The 18,127-nt window shown below is 38.2% G+C and overlaps 2 protein-coding genes across 2 annotated transcripts in view; one reads left to right on the forward strand and one right to left on the reverse strand.

Moving 5' to 3' along the window:
* Window positions 1-659: 659 nt before the first annotated feature.
* Window positions 660-6,866, reverse strand: LOC141331113 (lysosomal acid phosphatase-like). The gene is made up of 11 exons (XM_073836010.1): window positions 6,726-6,866; window positions 5,718-5,813; window positions 5,519-5,605; window positions 5,267-5,419; window positions 4,969-5,067; window positions 4,276-4,365; window positions 2,863-2,995; window positions 2,393-2,481; window positions 2,125-2,231; window positions 1,864-2,042; window positions 660-1,678 (listed from the first exon to the last, which is right to left on the reverse strand). Exons 1-11 carry the CDS (start codon window positions 6,807-6,809, stop codon window positions 1,548-1,550), a joined length of 1,248 nt encoding a protein of 415 aa, XP_073692111.1. The 5' UTR covers window positions 6,810-6,866; the 3' UTR covers window positions 660-1,547.
* A 770-nt stretch (window positions 6,867-7,636) lies between these two features.
* Window positions 7,637-18,127, forward strand: part of ambra1a (autophagy/beclin-1 regulator 1a) — a 109,463-nt gene continuing 98,972 nt past the window's right edge. The window contains exons 1-7 of the mRNA XM_073836008.1: window positions 7,637-7,829; window positions 9,058-9,291; window positions 12,138-12,196; window positions 12,284-12,467; window positions 12,627-12,799; window positions 13,531-13,597; window positions 13,697-15,120. Of these exons, the coding sequence (XP_073692109.1) occupies window positions 9,160-9,291; window positions 12,138-12,196; window positions 12,284-12,467; window positions 12,627-12,799; window positions 13,531-13,597; window positions 13,697-15,120 (2,039 nt within the window). The 5' untranslated portion in view covers window positions 7,637-7,829; window positions 9,058-9,159. The remainder of the gene's footprint in view (window positions 7,830-9,057; window positions 9,292-12,137; window positions 12,197-12,283; window positions 12,468-12,626; window positions 12,800-13,530; window positions 13,598-13,696; window positions 15,121-18,127) is intronic.

Below are 18,127 nucleotides of genomic sequence, written 5' to 3' on the forward strand. Positions count from 1 at the left end.
AATAGCCGATGCCCAAAATGGCTGATATGGGAAAATTTTGTATGGTTTGACTTGACATGGTGCACCGAATTTTAGTCAAACCATTCATAATTCAAAACAGAAATAAATACATTTTTCATATGTCCTGACCACTAGGTCAGCAGGTTATAGTTAATATAACACACGCCAAGTTTGGTGTTAATACGGCAAACTGTTGCGTGCTCTTCGTTGCATTTGTTCACACGTTATTCAAGAACGTTTTGACTAATTAACTTGTATTCCATAATTTTTTGCCAGCATGGTGTGAAGATGATCTGAGCCAAATTTGGTAAAAATCAGATAAACTGTCTAGGTATGTTTTTGGGACTATTAAAAATAGCGAAAAAACTTGACCTTACGAATTCTGTAGTCCATTTGACTCAGCACAAGTCAAGGATTCAGAGGAAAGGGGTATTTTCTTTCTATACTTTATGGTGCAAAAGTTATTAGCATAAACATGAGTGAAATTTTGACAAGTGGTGGCGCTAGAGAGTTTGAGTTAGAGACTCCAGAGCAGAAGAAGGATAATAATAAGAACGCCAATGGATACAATAGGTGCTTAGCCCATAATCAATACAGCATTTGTTTTTAGCCAAGCCGAAATGTGCACTGAGACAGTAAAAAGACAATCATTCAAAACATTAAAGATCAGAACAATTTGGCTATTTTTATTTTTTAAATTCTTACTGGGCATGTTTATCAGTCAATTTTGTATTAAATATGATGCACCTGGAACTGGATTTTTTACTGTGCATCTTTCTAATATATAAACTGAATATAAAATTTTGTATTCATGTGATCAATGTGGAATGATAAAACATTAAGGGAACCGCACAAGATTAAAACAATAATGCCACTAAAAGCTCATCTGAGTTCAACCTGAGAAGACTCTTCATATCAGCATGTTGTCATTCTGAAATGTACTAATCAAAACTCTTCTGTGGCTGTAAATCAAGAGTGAAAACACATGAAGGTAAAGTTCCATGAGTGCATTATAAGGCCTCAATGTGTATTCAGTAGTATTTCGATGCCCCTTCTGAATCTTTAGGTGCTCAAAAGTAAAGTAGAATTAATGGCCTGGGAGCACAAACAGTAGGACGCCAACAATCCTCGTGTTTCAGACAGGACTCAGGCCTCTGGAAGAACTTCAGTCTAGTCCCGATCTCAGACTCAGAGACAATTTAAGTTCAAGTTTTAGCTCTCCCTTTGCAATAAAATCCCAGAGCTGAAGACGTACATAAAGTCACAGTTGCTCAGTTGCGGGTCTGTGCACTAAGCAGAGCGTTATATTAATGCTATTGATGCCATCCCAACTCTTGATTCCCTTTTTAAACACTTCAGGTTAAAAATGTAATAAGTAATAGAACATTACCAAGTCTTCCACAATATAAAAATGTGTGGCGAAAAAAAGAAGTTTTAACTGTCTTATCCTTTGCCTTAAAGGAGCTTCTCAACAACTTGGCGCTGTTTTCTTATAGGTCCTCTTCACTGTCCCACAGTTCCTCTTTGCGGAGGAGTCGATATGATTGTCAGGAGTCACTCTCGTTTACGACATGACTGTAGCTAGCCGTTGGCTGTTTTAGACGGCATAGCATTACAAACAGCAGTAGTACCAGGAGGAAGAGCAGACATCCACACACAGCCAGCCCGATGATGACCTCTACACACATATATGAGAGAGAACTATTAAATCTAAAGTAACTCTTTTTGTCATAGGGAAGTGATTTAAATATTAAATTGCAGTGTAAATGTCAGTAATTAATTAAAAATATGTACAGTTTATGTGAGCACAAAAAAGAGAGTATGCTGCTTACAGCATTTACTAATGTAAATGACTGTGATTACCAATGTCTGTGGTTTCCTTCTTTATCTGACACTCTTTATTCCTGTCTTGGGGTATGACTTCACGTGTGAGGTTCACAAAGTCCTGTAGGGCGCAGCGTTGGGAACAACCCGGTAAAGACACAGGGTACGGCTCAGACACATTAGTGTCATTGCGATAAAACATCTCCACTGAAAACGCCCTGAAAGAGCAAAGGAAAGGAATATTTTAGTTGACCAAAGAATGTAGAAACATGAGTTTAGGAAAAACAGTCAATATGTTACCCGTTCTCTTCCTGGTAAAGTTCAATTAGATGACATGAGGCATAAGGTGGCTGCAGGCCATTAAAGACATTCAGAGCTTCCTGCAGGGCTACAACCGTTGTGTCATGCTAGGGAAAAAAAAAAAGAAAGAAAGAGTTGCATGAGAGAACATTACATGAACTGCTTTCTCTTAAGAGGACCAGTTTGTTTTTCTTTCTTTTTTTAAAAAAAGGGAAGCTTTGACATTTTGATCTGCTGATGTTTTATTTACATTTGACACATGACTTACCGCCGAGTATACGATCATCTTTACTTTCTGTTTAGAGTCTAGTGCTGCAGCATTTGAGAGATTCTTAATGATCTGATCTAACAGCAGGCCTGTAAATGAGAGCATAAGAACTGTTTTAGCGCATTAAAGTGTCACAGGATCACTGTACTACACTTGTAAATTACAGTTTGAATGCAGAATGGTCCATCCATTGTTTCTTTACAGTGCTATTTCCCTGTTCTATAACTGCACACGCTTTCAGGTAGCAGCCTCTCCCTCTATTCCTACAAAAATGATTTGCATATGTGTGCATAGAAGTGTCAGAGTGTTTAACTATGAAAATGCTCTGTCAAGAATCCTTTGACTTCTTATGAAATGTCAAAGGCTACTGTGTGTTTAACCTTTTTAATTTTTGCTGTTTTTCTTAATTTCTAGGTATAATTTTAGGTTGATTTGTCATTAAATAAAAGGGAAAAAGAAAATGTTCTCACCTCCCTGAAGTCTGCACTTCTCTTTTCTCTTGTAGACTCCAAACATAATCTGAAAACCAAAGTTCTTTAACACCTTTAGTGTCTCCATTACACTTGGAGTAACCCAGTCAGGTGGTCGCTTCCCATGTTTTCCCTGGGGAAAGAAAATAAACAAAAGAGATGGAAAGAGAAGATTATGTGATTTGACAGTTCATAGTGTCTGTCTAAGCATTTGGATTTTATTGATTCTGAGCATCAAGTGATCAGTCTGGAATAAAATGAAGGAACAGTGGTTCAGATTGTAGTAAGGACATTTTGCATGACATTTACCACAAAGAATAGGGAACGGTTTTACTCACAAGCCAACAAAACTTGTAAACAACTGTCATGACTCCCTGTCTATTTAATAAATAAGAGCTTCCTCTGATATTGTAAAATAACAATCAAATTAAAAAGAGGAGAAATATAAAACTATTAATTTAAATGTGTTTATTATGTGAATGTATGTATGTGTATATATTTATACAAATATTTAAACAGTTTGAGAATGTAGGAAAATTGACTATTATGTCATTTGCAGTGCTTCATATTCCATTGATTTACAACTTTGTAGCTCATAGTAGGTGTCTTTAAAGGGGCTCCAGAAGGAAAAATTATGCATTAAGAGCCAGGGGTGTACATTTTTGAACAGAATGAAGATATGTACTTTTTTCTTATTTTGCCTAAATTGTATTTTTCCCCATTTAGTACAGCCCTTCAGAAGCTACTTACATGTTTCCCAGAAGACAAAATAAGTTAAATTTACCCTGATCTTCAAATTCAAAAAGTTTTCACCCCCCGGCTCTTAATGCATCGTGTTTACTACTGAAGCATCAGTGAGCATTTTAACCTTCTGTAATAGTTGTAAATGAGTCCCTCAGTTGTCCTCAGTGTGGATGATCTCAAAATCGTACAGTCATTGTTGGAAAAGGATTCGAATACACAGAAATGCTGAAAACCAAATAATTTGTGGGATCCGAGGGACTTTTTCTGAAGAACAGCAGGCGGTTTAACTGTTCAGCACAAACAGGAGACTCATGAACAACTATCACTAAACAAAAAAACCACAGCTGTGGATCATGAAATGGGTCATTTTTATAAATCTAACTTATTAATTTCTCTTGTGGACTATATGTAAATGTCTTTTATGTGAAATATCTTTTTCAGGGCAGTACTAAATAAAAAACATGTGTTTTGCTCCCCTTTTAATTTGATAAAATAATTTACATTACACAAATTCTGCAAGGTGTATGTAAACTTTTTACCTCAACTTTACATTGGAACACAGTGTCTTAAATATTTAATTAATTCATAAAGACAATACTTTCAATAGTTTCTTAATGTTAGATGCAATCAAGAGTGTATGTTTGCGCACAAATGCGAGGTGAAACTCACCTCGCAGAACAAGGTGTCATATACACCCCAAATAGTCTCAATGTTGGCTTTCTCCAGTCCTGTTTTATTTCTCACCATCTCTATGAAGGTCTGCATAAAAACAGTGACATTACCATTAGTATAGTAACCATTACTGCTGAGATGGATTATCTACCGTTTTTATTTCCTTTTTGCACATTTACATCACAAAATAGGGTAAGTTACATACTAACATGAAAAAATAGAGAGCAAGATTTAAAATGCAATAGACTCATGAACAAAACTGTAAATCATGATAGCACTAAAACTGTAAATACTAAACCTGTAACACATTTGTTCATCTTCGGGACACAAATGAAGATATTTTTGATGAAATCCGAGAGCTTTCTGACTCTGAAGAGTACCGGCAGTAAGGTAGTAAGGACATTGTTAAAATAGTCCATGTGACATCAACGGTTCAAATGTAATTTTATGAAGCTACGAGTATAATTTTTGTGCTCAATTTTGTGCTATTTGAACAATATACTTACTACGTTTCTGTGCCTTGACCGTGGTAGTACCATTGCTGTCCATGGATGGTCAGAAAGCTCTTGGATTTCATCAAACATATCTTAATTTGTGTTCCGAAGATGAACGAAGGTCTTGGAACAACTATTCCAAGTCCATAGGCATATAATCTGCTGCTATAAAGGAGTTTTTGCAAGGTGGACTCACCTTGTAGGTTTCAGTCATGTTAACAAAAATGTCTGTTTTTTCAGTCTCGTTCATTAACTGTGCGTAACGTGGACAGTCATCCAGAGGGAATGAGAGCAGCTGGAAAGAAAGAAAAAAAAAAGCAGATAAACACACTGTAGGCAGGTTGTGTAGCCATGGAAACAGATTTTAAACATAAAGGAGACATTTACTGATGCTGTTGCTGTGCAAATATGACTTCATCGCTAAAGAGAGGTCAGGGCCAAAGTTTCAGTGTGCTGCAAAATTGTGAGAGCAGAACTTCAGTGTGTTGTCTTACCTTCTCTTCATCCGCTGGGACAGTGTGAACAGGTATTGGTTGCCATTTCAAATCGGGATTAAACACCTCAGAACCATTGGGTGGGAACATGCCAGCCAGGTTTGCTTCTGCACTCATTAGAGTCCGGTCAACATCTGTACTTCTGATGAATATCTACAAAACAAAGACAGGATTACTTAAACACACCTGTCTGACAACTCTGTGTTTAAGTTTATTAAACATGTGTAAACAACAATTTAAAGAGACAGTAACCTCATGCCGCTCATAGTCCTCATTCAGGAATCCTGTGTAGCGTTTCTTTAAAAACTGACCCAGTTCAAAGTGCTGCTTCATTCCATCCTGGAATGATCAGAAGAATTAGTTAAAGTAATAAATGCTTCTTACATGACGCATGTAACCAATTAAAACAAAGAGCATAAAGTATGTGTGTGTGTGTGTGTGTATACTGTACCTGAGAGAGCTGTCCAAAACCTTGGGGCCAGTCACTCTCCTTATAGGGATCAGTTGGATAGGCCTTGATTGGAGATCTGTCCCCATGACGATATAGCTAAAGAAGAGGAATCAAATACCTCATAAGTATTGAGGATGTATTTATGTGTATGTGTGTGTGTGTGTGTGTGTGTGTGTGTTCAGAAGGAAGAACTACACTGTGCAGCTGTGACTAGATCAGCAAATTCAACCAGTCATGTGCTCATCCTAACACCCGGATACAAGCCACACAGTTGTCTGTAAACACATTCTAATTGGTTAAGCAGCTTCCGTCTATCTCCTTATCTTTATCTCTGTTTTTCACGGAAATCAAACATGTTTAAATGTGTATCATGCATTAAGTTTTCAGTTCTGGCTTGTGACCTTCTCTAATTTACACTAAGGTCTATAGGATTTACCTGTATCACTTTACAAACATTACAATAAGTAGGTGTTCTAGGAATGCATTCAATTATAGCCATGTTACACAATCATGCTTAAAATGACTCAACACTCTGGTTTGAACTTCCTCATCTGCAGCACTTACCACAAAATACTTATTTTCACTTATTTCAACCAGGTGTCAGTATCAAATAAGACTACCCACAACAGGGTTTTGAGGTTTTTTGATGTGACACAGAGGTTAAACAAAACCAAAGTTTAAGTCGAGAACAAGTTGCAGGGCTGAAAACAAAGTTGGTAGCAAACAAACAATGGTTACTGAGTCAGCTGATATTGCCACTCACACGTCGTTGCTTTTGAGTATCGTTACAAACTACACTTACATCGACAGAAGCCCACTATCGATTAATATAATCAATGCAAAGCACTGAGAGCGAAACAATTTAAAAGGAGACACGAACTTAGTTCAAATTTGCACTAAAACACATGCATTAACATATGACACATAACAAGTCAGAATGTGAATGAACTAAGACGAACGGTTTTATCAAACATACTGCAGACAGATTATGTATTATACAGTACTCACCACAGTGACAAACTTGAGCGTCCTTTCTCCATTGGAAAGACTGAAAGCGAAGAGAAAAGCGAAGATCAGAAAGCAGGAATCCATACTTTAGGAAGAGCAGCAGAAGCACAGCTCAGTCAGCTCACTGTTGTCTGGTTGATCTGGCAAACAAGAGGAGCTGCAAGGTTTTCCGGGAGCGCTCCCATTGGTCGACGCATTCTGCAGCTTTAAAAACACGTACATTGATTGGCTTCTTGGAGGACTCGGGAAATAAAGCGACAATAATAGTTAAGTTGCTTGATTTGCTAAGATTTCATTGTTGGGTTGTTTATAATGAGTGTCTTGTAAGTGAAATGCAAATGTATATTTATCAAAGAACCTCAAAACTCTACTCAGCTGTTTTCAACATAATAATAATAATAATAATAATAATAATAATAAATATTTTTGAACAGCAAATCAGAATATTGAAATGATTTCTGAAAGTCATGTGAGTGGAGTAATGATGCTAAATATTCAGCTTTGAAATCACAGGAAGGAATTACATTTGAAAAGATATTAAAATAGAAAGCAGTTATTTTAAATAGTAAAAATATTTTATAATGTTACTGTTTTTCGCTGTACTTTGGATCAAATAAATGCAGGCTTGGTGAGCAAAAGAGACTTCTTAAAAAAAACATTAAAAATCTGACTGTTCAAATATTTTTGACTGGTAGTGTATGTTCATTTCCATAATTATAGAAAGAAAGTATATAGCAAGATGTTATTTATGCAATTCGTTTAATCATTATCGTGTAAATCAGTCAAGTGACAGATCAGCTGATGTTAGGTTCTCGCGTGAACGATGTTTTCGGTAATCGGTTATGAAGGGATCTGTGCTCTACTGGCTTTGTCTGTATGCATTTTGGCAGGAGGTGTTGAACACAGCAACAAATCTAAAGTACATTCTACCCTCTTTTCGAGAATAAACCAAGATGTTCCTCATTGTATTTGTATAAACCCGAAAATAAAATTAGTCCTGGATATTTAAGCAAAGTTTTCTGCTGCTTAAATGTCCCAGCGTACTTGTTTTACTTGATATCTACGATTTCAAGGAGTATATTCGGACAAAAATATGAGAAAAAGGTAGGCCAAATCTGAGACCCCGTTTGGTTGTCTTAAATATATTTTGAGTTTAAAAAAAAAACACTCATAATTTAAACACCATGTAACAGTGTGGATTAATACATCACCCGTAAGTGTAGCCTGCTAACTGCTAAATGAGAAAGCTGTTAGCGACATTTCATCATTCATAAACAAACATTGTAAATTATATATAACTCTGACTGGTTCTTTTATTCGGTGACCATAAAGTTGATTTACTAAGCGTAGTAAATATAGCACTTTTATATCCCCTGTCTAGCTTTAAAAACGGAAGATAACAAGTCAAACGTGTAGCCTGTCAGATGGAGGATAGCTCAAGTTAGAGAGTCACAACAGACATGTAAAGCTGATTCAAGTTTTTATTTTCAACCTGTTAGCTTCATGCATAATTTATTTCCAAATGTAAATTAAATTTTTATAATTAGTGTCTTTCTACCAGCTAGACTGTGCGGTATTTTTTACCCATATAATACAGATATTATAAGTTCATAATATTGCATTTGCTACTATTTAATTATTTATAAAGGCAATTTTTTCCATTATTTTCTGTATGTCGTATATGTTACCTTATTTCCCCCCAGTGTTGTTTTAGTATCATAATATTATAGTTTTTTTTATTAATATTTAGTATGTAGTTTCTATATTTTTTTTAAAATATATTTAGTATGTAATTTCAGGCTTGGTGAAAAAATTTAAATTTCTCATTCATTTTTATTTTATTTTTAATTATTTTAGTACATCACGATAAACTAAATAAAAATGTTAAATGTTGGCAACTATCTGAAATAAAATAAGTTTTAAGTTTTTTTTATTATTATTCTTATAGTGTCATTCTGCCATTGCATATGTGTATTTTTAATCTTCTGTAACAATCCTTGATTGTTTTCGCACTGCTCTTCCAAGCCCTGCCTAGTCATGTGACACGGCCAGGATATGCTATCATTTGGCTCTGTAGTGTTGATTTGATATGCTTTAACATGTATTTTACACCTTGTAATCTCCTTTGACACCTGTGCTGATTGTGCAGAGATACGTGGTGATATGTGGTGAGATACAATGCTGGACTCCTCCTTACCTAAAATTATGGGAAAAGGTGGTGCTTTGTTGTAGTCAAATTATGATGTGTTATATTTCTAAGATATTCACAAACTTTGGCACTTTTTTATGAAGTTTAATGATGATTTGTTGATCTCTTTTTCTCTGCTCCTAGAATGATGGCGTGGCTGTAGCAGTGGTGGTCTAGTTGTGTGTGAGCCGGTGGACGGCTCTGGGTCTGGTGTGAGAGGGCCGGAGCAAGGAAGTGTTTGTGGAAATGAAGGTGGGACAGAAGAACTCAGTGTGTATCCTTACCAGTCGAGAGCGAGGAGCACGAGGCCTCGCCTCACACAGGATCTTACAGCTGCTTGTAGAGGAGAAGACACAGCGCATGAAATGGCAAAGCCAGGTAACTGACACACTGTTCTCTGCTATCTGTTGACCTGTGTGAGAAATATTCGATATTAGTAAGAGAATTTTGTTTTTATGTGTTTTGCCAGCTGTAGAGCTTTAGGACTTATTTACTATTTGACATTCTAAATAAATACAAAAAACCACAGAACTTCTAAATAAATAGCTTTATAGCCATGTACGATTCTTCTTTCATAATTATTGTCAAAAATTGAGCTGAAAAAGTACACACTGCATAATTATACCAACTATATTACTATCCACATCAATGACTGATGGGCTAGTTCACCCAAAAATGAAAATTCAAACCTGTAAGATCTTCTTTCATCTTCGGGACACAAATTAAGATATATTTTTTTTAAATACCAGAGCTTTCTGACCCTGCATAGACAGCGAGGGTACTACAATGGTCAAGGCACAGAAATGTAGGATATCTTTAAAATAGTCACAGCACTTGCATGTTCTACATTAGCAGCACCATATGGATGTATTGTCCCACAACAGAAGAAATCGTTGAATTAAGTCAAAATTCTCGTAGCTTCATAAAATTACGGTTAGACCATCAAAAAAATCTTAATTTGTGTTCCAAAGATGAACAATGGTCTTACAGGTTTGGTACGACATGTGGGTGAGTAATTGTGCTGCATTTTTGAGCCCGTAAGTCACGACTTCAAACCATGACTCACGACTTTGCAGCGTTCCAGAAAAAGTCACGGCAAACTGCCTGAGCGCAAGGAATTGTGGTAGCTATATTTAAACAAACCAGCATGTTGGGCCATACGGTTACAATCATTTCTATCACCAAAGGTGCTTACTCCTTGCTTATTTGAGGAAAACGGAGGAGGAAAAACGGCGCATAAGGCAAGAGAAGTTGTTATACCTTTTATTTTATGTTATTTGTGTGTTTCCCACCGTGCACCACTTGCATAAACACCTCCTCCGTAAGGGCTGCCATTGTTGTTTTGCGGGCTATGTGACGTCAGAGCACGAAACTGGGAGTACATCGATCTAGTACCAGTTCATGGGTGAGAAGTCACGGGTTTGATTGCCGTTCACAGGTAGAAGGTTGGAAAAACACAGGTTACGGGTTGTCTGGAAAGCTGCATAAATCACAGAATTTTCATTTCTGGGTATAAAGGTATCCCTTTAAAGCAGGGGTCATCAACTATATTTGTCAGAGGGCCAGAGTTTTACCAGACAGTCTCCTTGGGGGCCGGACCCCCAAGAAGAAAATCAAATAAAAATCTAATTTTGGCTTAACATTATGTTTAATGTTTATACTTTTTCCATTTCATTACAAAACTGAAGGCATTTGATTCATGCTCCCATCACCTATACCACAGTCAACCACTAGGAGTGATAGATATTTTGCCTCAACTCAATTAGGCTAAGTCAACTTTATTTCTAGAGCATTTGAAAAACAAACACGGAGGAAGTGAAAGGAAAGGGTCTCTTAACAGAGGTAAAATGGCACTCTCAAAGACCATGAAACGCAAATTTGATGTAGAAAACAGGTCCTTCAATGATGACTGGACTGAAAAGTACGCATTTATCATGCCAACCTTCCGAAATGCGTCACCAGTATGCCTAATTTGCAGCGAAACTGTTGCTGTTGCAAAAGAGTACAATCTGCGCCGTCACCACAACAGAAAACATTCTAATTTCAAGGTTTCATATCCTGAGCAGTCAGAAGCCCGTCAGAGAAAAATCGACACATTGAAATCTGCCTACTCCTGTGCAAGTGGCATTATTACTCGAACTTCAACTGATCAAGAGAGAGTGACGTGTGCATCCCTGCAGGCTGCTTGGGTGCTTTGCAGACATAACCGGCCTTTCACGGAAAGTGAGGTTTTAAAGGAGTGCATGATCACCGTTCTGGAGGAACTTGCCCCCGACAAATCAATGGACAGAATTATTGCATCTGTCAAACAAGTACCTCTATCTGCCTCAACTAATGCACGTCGTGTGCACGTTTTGGCAGAGCAAGTGCAGAAAGCTGTCATTGACGGGGTTAAGGTTTGATTTGAATTCAAGCCCACTTAACGTTTCATTTGATGTGCGAACATTATTTGTGACCTGTGTTGTTCTGCTACCAGGTTATTTATTTACCATGCTATTTTAAGTTGTGCCAGATTGTTTTTCCTCCTTTTTTTAGTCCTGATGAGTCTGCTAGTTTCAAGCATGTTGTTGAGACTTAGAAATAAAAAAACAAATGTTAAGTAAGGGCATGAGGAAAAGTTATGCGTTCGTTTTTTTTTTTTTTTTTTACCTGTTTGAAACAATAAATGCTTAACGCCGCATAGTCTGTCTGAGTCTGTCCTCATTTCGGAGTGTAGCCTAAATATAGTCATAAATGGTGGTTATTCTGACAAGAGACTCAGTTGTTGTTATTTTTAGTTGCTTTAATAGTGTGGACCACTATTTTCTTTTTGATCCTCACAATTTTGGAATCCAGTCGCGGGCCGGATTGAACGGCTCAGTGGGCCGGATTCGGCCCGCGGGCCGCCAGTTGATGATCAGTGCTTTAAAGTTTGTGCTGCAGCGCAGTCTTCTGCTTTAAATGCACAAGCTACTTAAAGCTGAGTGAATTTTGATCAGCTGTCAATGTTTATAACGTTCATCAGCTATAAAACAATCATTCTCAAAGTGATTTCAACAATATCATTCTTCCATGTCGTTAACATTATAGTTGTAGTGTGGACTTCACTATTATCAGAATTAGAATAACTTAAGGTATATCTATCATAATAGTTTCCGCCCTTGTTGTTAACAGGCGTGAATACTGTGGTTTGTATTTGACTTGGGTAAAATCACTGCTCTTTTGATTTTCTATCCGTCTCACAGAAAGTGGAGTTACCAGACAGCCCCCGCTCAACCTTTCTTCTGGCCTTCAGTCCAGATAGGTAAGACCACTCTGATCTGCTAAATAAACTGACTATCTGATCTTAACGAGCTAATCAGAGGTGTTTTTGCTATTTGTCTCTTCACAGGACTTTAATGGCCTCAACCCATGTGAACCACAACATCTACATCACAGAGGTTAAGACAGGAAAGTGTGTTCACTCTCTAGTGGGTCACCGCCGGACACCTTGGTGCCTGACTTTTCACCCTAGCATCCCTGGCCTTATTGCTTCTGGCTGCCTGGATGGAGAGGTCCGAATCTGGGACCTGCATGTAAGTCTTGACCATACGCGTATTAAATAATTGTTTTGTCAACTTGTAATTATTCTGCTCTTTGCTTTAGTATGTATTTTGTTTTCTCTAGATTTGTCTTAATTGTCATAAACTTAATTTTGCTAAAAAATAAAATAGTATTGTGTGGTTTTGTTTCAGGGAGGCAGTGAGAGCTGGCTCACAGAAAGTAACTCAGCGATTGCATCTCTTGCTTTCCATCCTACTGCTCAGCTGCTGCTCATTGCCACAAACAATGAGCTTCATCTTTGGGACTGGAGCCGGAAGGAGCCCTTTGCTGTGGTGAAGACTGCTAGTGAGACAGAAAGAGTCAGGTTTGATGTGCATACATTTTATAAATTTAAAGGGATAGTTCAAATCCAAAGCCTTTTTTGGTTCAAAGACCCATAATAACCATAAAACACTAATAAACATTTTTAATGAAGTATGAGAGATTTCTGTCCTTCCATTGAAAGTCTGTTCACCCAAAACTTTGATACTTTTGTGAAAGAAATCTCAGTTAAGCGGTTTATGCCATCTTCTGAAGATACATGATTGCTTTATACGATGAACAAATTAAATTTAGGTTTTTATTCACATATAAACATTGATTAATGCACATACGTAGAGCTCATCAAATAGGGTAAACAGATTCTCAAAAGTACTTGTCTGATGAGTAAGAAACAATGAGGATTGTTCTTGCATGTCAAATAAGCACATTTGAGAATCTTTTTACCATATTTGATGTACTTTATGTATGTGAGTTGATTAATGTTTAAATATCAAGAAAAACTTGATTTAAATCCTATCATATAAAATGATTGTGTCTCTTCAAAAGACTTGGATAAAACCTGCACATGGACTTTTTGAAGCATCATAGTTTTATGGAATGGACTTAAATGGATAGACAGAAATCACTCAGGTTTTATTAAAAATATCCTCATTTATGTTTCAAAGAACAACTCGTTTGGGTTTGAAACAACATGTGGGTGAGTAATTGATGACTGAATATTTTTTTCTTTAATTTTTGAGTGAACTTTTCCTGACTTTTCTGTGTTTTTTGCAGGTTGGTGAGATTTGATCCATTGGGTCACTATCTTCTAACTGCCATTGTAAACCCTTCAAACCAACAGGTGAGTCTTGCTGGATTTATGCTGTTTAGGCACAAGACATTACAATTCTATTCCTTTAAAATTTGTAACTATAAATGTGCTTGCATTTGTGTGTTGCAGAATGATGATGATCCTGAGATTCCAATGGACAGTGTGGAGATGCCTCATCTCCGTCCGCGCTCTTTCCTCCAGTCCCAGCCTGTAAGACGCACACCCATCTTGCACAATTTTTTGCACATCCTCACTTCCCGCAACTCTGTCCCTCAAGCAGGAGGCACTCTCACTGCTTCCAGTGATGAGGCCTCTGATTCATCTGGGCGTTACACCTTTTTGAGGGATCGATCCCGGCAGCCATACCATGGTTGCGTTCAGCCACTCGGAGTAGTGTGTTTCTGTAGCCGCTGCTCATCAACACAGGTTCCGTCTCCACCTGATGATGACACATCAGACTCTGCATCCCTGGAGGGACAATCACATGCATCCACCTTTTCTTCTGCACGCACAGAGCCACGAATACCGCGGTTTTCTGTCGAATCTCATGCTGCAAATCGGCCTTCTGCATTTAGCTGTGTGTATGGTGGTGGGAGCAGTATGCGAAACATTTCTTCTAGCTCTCTTAGGAGAGGAGTAGCTGGAATGGCGCCCATCCCACCTTTCCGGCAGCAACCACCAGGCAGGGAAGGTGGAGGCCGTCTCCCTGGGTCAGACTGGATAGGCAGTGTGCTTAATGGACGAGGTAGTAATATGACTCCACCCCGAACCAGCGCTTCCTCCGCCAGCTTGTTTCCTGTCCTGCGGCAGCATGGGACTTCTACCCAGTCACCTGTTTACACCTCTTCTAGTGATGGATGGGGCCTCCCTCATAGCAGCGGCAGCACATCAGGGACAAGTTCCAGCAGGCACCGCCCACCAGAGGAAGAGGGGCGTAGCAGCCCTTCTTCCATCCGCAATGTTCTCCAGTGTAACCTTAACCGCTATTTCATGGAGTATGAGCGAATGCAGGACCTGGTGCAGCCTCTAGAGGGCAACAGGCAGGACCAGCAGACTCAGGAAATGCTGAATAACAACATGGACCCAGATCAGCCAGGTCCTTCTCATTTCCAGCCACTCTACAGTGGCGAAAACCTGTCACGCAGTCACATGAACCGTTGTAGAGTCTGCCACAACCTCTTTACCTACAATCAGGGTACTAGGCGCTGGGAGAGAACAGGTCAGCCGGCACCTGCTGAGAGAAATGCAGCGTGGCAACCTACTAGTCCTGCCTTCCACAGTGTAGCCCCAATCTCTCACTCTGATCATGAACTACTTCAACGCAGACCCATGGAGCCCAGCCCAGATGCCCCAGAGCCTCATGTTCCCTTTTCCCATAGCACAGTTTCCGGTCAGCATGAGGAGCAGACCGTCGGGCTGGTCTTCAACCAGGAAACTGGACAACTGGAGCGTGTTTACAGGCAGTCCGCCACCTCTCGCTCAACTAATGTATCACAAGAAGCCTTAAACCAGGAAGTGCCTGAAGACACGCCCGATGATGATTACCTACGCAGGTGAGGCAGCAGTCTTGTTTGAATGCTTAAAGGGATAGTTCACCCAAAAATGAAAATTCTGTCATTTATTACTCACCCTCATGATGTTCCAAACCTGATGAGTTTCATTCATCTTCAAAGATATTTGTGATGATATCCTTGAGCTCTCTGACACTCCATAGACAGCAAGGGTCCTACCACGTTCAAGGCCCAGAAAGGTAGTAAGGACATCGATGAAATAGTTAATGTGACATCCGTGGTGCAAATGTAATTTTATGAAGCTACGAGAATACTTTTTGTGTTCCAAAAAAAAACTATTTATTCAAAAATTCTTCATTTGTTTTTTTTTTTTTTTCCCCACAAAAAGTATTCTCGTAGCTTCATAAAATTACGGTTGAGACCACTGATGTCACATGGACTATTTTATCAATGTCCTTACTACCTTTCTGGGCCTTAAATGCAGAAGGACCCTGGACCCTTGCTGTCTATGGAGGGTATGAGAGCTCTTTGATTTAATCAAAAACATCTTAATTTGTGTTCTGAAAATGAACAAAAGTCTTATGGGTTTGGAACAACATGAGAGTAATTTAATGACAGAATTTAAATTTTTTGGGTGAACTAACTTCATTGTTTATTTGATGTTAAAAGATTTCATTGTATCATGAAAACATTCCAAGTTTCATCACCAGTCCAAAAAGGTTATTCATTAAAATTAGGCTGCACTAATGACTAATTTTCGCAATTTACTGACAACATTTAAATGACAGCAATGCTGATTGATGTTTAGAAGCTTTGCCTGATTAATCACAGTGAGGTAGATGGGAGGAAGTAGGATAGTAGGGCTCAGCTAAAAGAATGATTGGGATCAGTGGTTCAGACTTTTACTTGCCAAGGTTTTCACTGACCTCACTGCAAAAATATCTTATTTGGCCATATATACAACTACCATTTTCACAGTTTCCACAAAAATACTAAGCAGCACAACTGTTTTTAACAATGATAATAAAAAAAATTTGAGCACCAAATCGGCATATTACAGTGATTCTGAAGGGTCATGTGACACTGAAGACAGAATTAATGGCTATTGAAAATTTCTGCTTTGCCATTACAGGAATAAAGTACATTTAAAATATTTTTAAAGCATTTTTAATAAATCCCAAACCTAAACATACTTGATTTTCTATGACTATTAAAGGGGTAGTTCACCCAAAAATTAAAATTCTGTCATTAATTACACACTATCATGTCGTTCCAAACCTTCATTTATCTTCGGAACACAAATTAGGATATTTTTGATGAAATCCGAGAGCTTTCTGACTTTTCTGCATGACAGCAATGCAACTACCACGTTCAAGGCCCAGAAAGGTAGTAAGGACATGGTTAAAAAAAGTCCATGTGACATCAGTCAACCTTAAAGGTGCCATAGAATGCATTGAAACAATATTTTAAAGTGTTCTCTGATATCTACATAGAAGGTATATGGCATAGGAAAGGGCAAAAAGTCTCCAGAAATGGTTTTACAGGTCCATTTACAACCCTAGGATTTGTCCCTAGAATGTAATGCTCTGTTATTGCCTTATTTGGAAGGTCCGTGAATATTAATGAAGGGCTCTGCTCTGATTGGCTGTTTCACAGAGCTACTCATCTCGGTAGCTTGCACATGGAGGAAATATATATTTAATTACGGAGCTCTAGCCAGTTTTAATATGCGCTTTGTTGAATCGGCAACATTTTACTCTCACTATTGTGATCGCATGTGCTCTGTGTAACGATATACTGCAGCGCCACAAGTACTTATCACAGATGCTTGTCAGTGATACTCAGGATCTGTAAATCATTTGCCATCATCAGTGCAGTCATTTCTCAGTCATTCGGCATCATCAGCGCACACATCTCTCTAGTGGTAAGTGAAACTTACTAACGATTGGGCTTAACTATTAACGATCGGGGCTATTGCGTAATAGTCGGTGTTATGTATTTTTTAGTGGTCTTTTGCAAACACTAGATTTATATAAGGAGGAAATGGTGGTGTTTGAGACTCATGGTATGTCATGTCCATGTACAGAACTGTTATTATTTAACTATGCCAAGCTAAATACAGTTTTCCATTCTATGGCACCTTTAATTTTATGACACTACTAGAGTACTTTTGTGCACAAAGAAAACTAAAATAACGACAAATAACAAATGTCCTTACTACCTTGCTGGGCCTTGAAACGTGTCAGTTGCATTGTTGTCTATCCAGGGTCAGAAAGCTCTCGTATTTCACCAAAAATATCTTAATTTGTGTTCTGATGAAGGTCTTACAGGTTTGGAACAACATGAGTGTGAGTAATTAATGGCAGAATTTTCATTTTTGGGTAAACTAACCATTTAAATTTTGTTTCTAAATGTCAACTAATATAGAGTGAGTTACATGAAAGGTCTGAGCAACTGATTGCAGAGTGGATTGTTTTGTGATCCTGTCACAATGTAATGTGAGCTTTGCAAAGATGCTGTTGGCAGCACAAACTGAACCACTGTTACTCATTTCACATGTGAAGGGACTGTTTCTGAAAGCACAGCAGCTGAAAATGGTTCGCATATGAAATGAGCAACAGCTCTGCGTGAGGTGCTCTGGTGCTAACACACTAGCTGTGAGTTTGATGTCATGTCAAATCTAATTTTTAACTTTCTTATTCTTCAATAGTAGCCTCTTTGCAAACTTGTATTATATAGTGACAGGATCACAAAGCAGTGCACACTGCAATGCGCCTCTAAACTGTTATTAGAGTAAAATGATCAGGAAGCTTGTTTGGGCTCCAAAGAAAAGTGTCTGACAAGAAAATCAGCTTGATCTGACCTTGTGCCCGTCTTTATGCACTCTATTAGCCTGTGTGCCATCCAGAGCTAGGCCTAGTATTAATGAGGTGCTTATCTGCATATCAACACTGTCACTTCCCCACAGCACAGATGAATAAACATTAAGAAGTGAGTAAGGTGACAAACAAAGTGTCTTTTTGCATTTTGCTGCATAAATTATAAATCT

The sequence above is a fragment of the Garra rufa genome, chromosome 3, assembly GCF_049309525.1.
Source record: "Garra rufa chromosome 3, GarRuf1.0, whole genome shotgun sequence".
Classification (NCBI taxonomy): domain Eukaryota; kingdom Metazoa; phylum Chordata; class Actinopteri; order Cypriniformes; family Cyprinidae; genus Garra; species Garra rufa.

Bases quoted from the DNA above. Each gene is read 5' to 3' on its own strand.
- LOC141331113 (XM_073836010.1), bottom strand. From the start codon at position 6,809: ATGGATTCCTGCTTTCTGATCTTCGCTTTTCTCTTCGCTTTCAGTCTT. The intron at 5,606-5,717 runs GTACAGTATACA...TGATCATTCCAG, and splicing joins GTTTTGGACAGCTCTCTCAG to GATGGAATGAAGCAGCACTT. The intron at 2,996-4,275 runs GTGAGTTTCACC...TTCTTTCCCCAG, and splicing joins ATGACACCTTGTTCTGCGAG to GGAAAACATGGGAAGCGACC.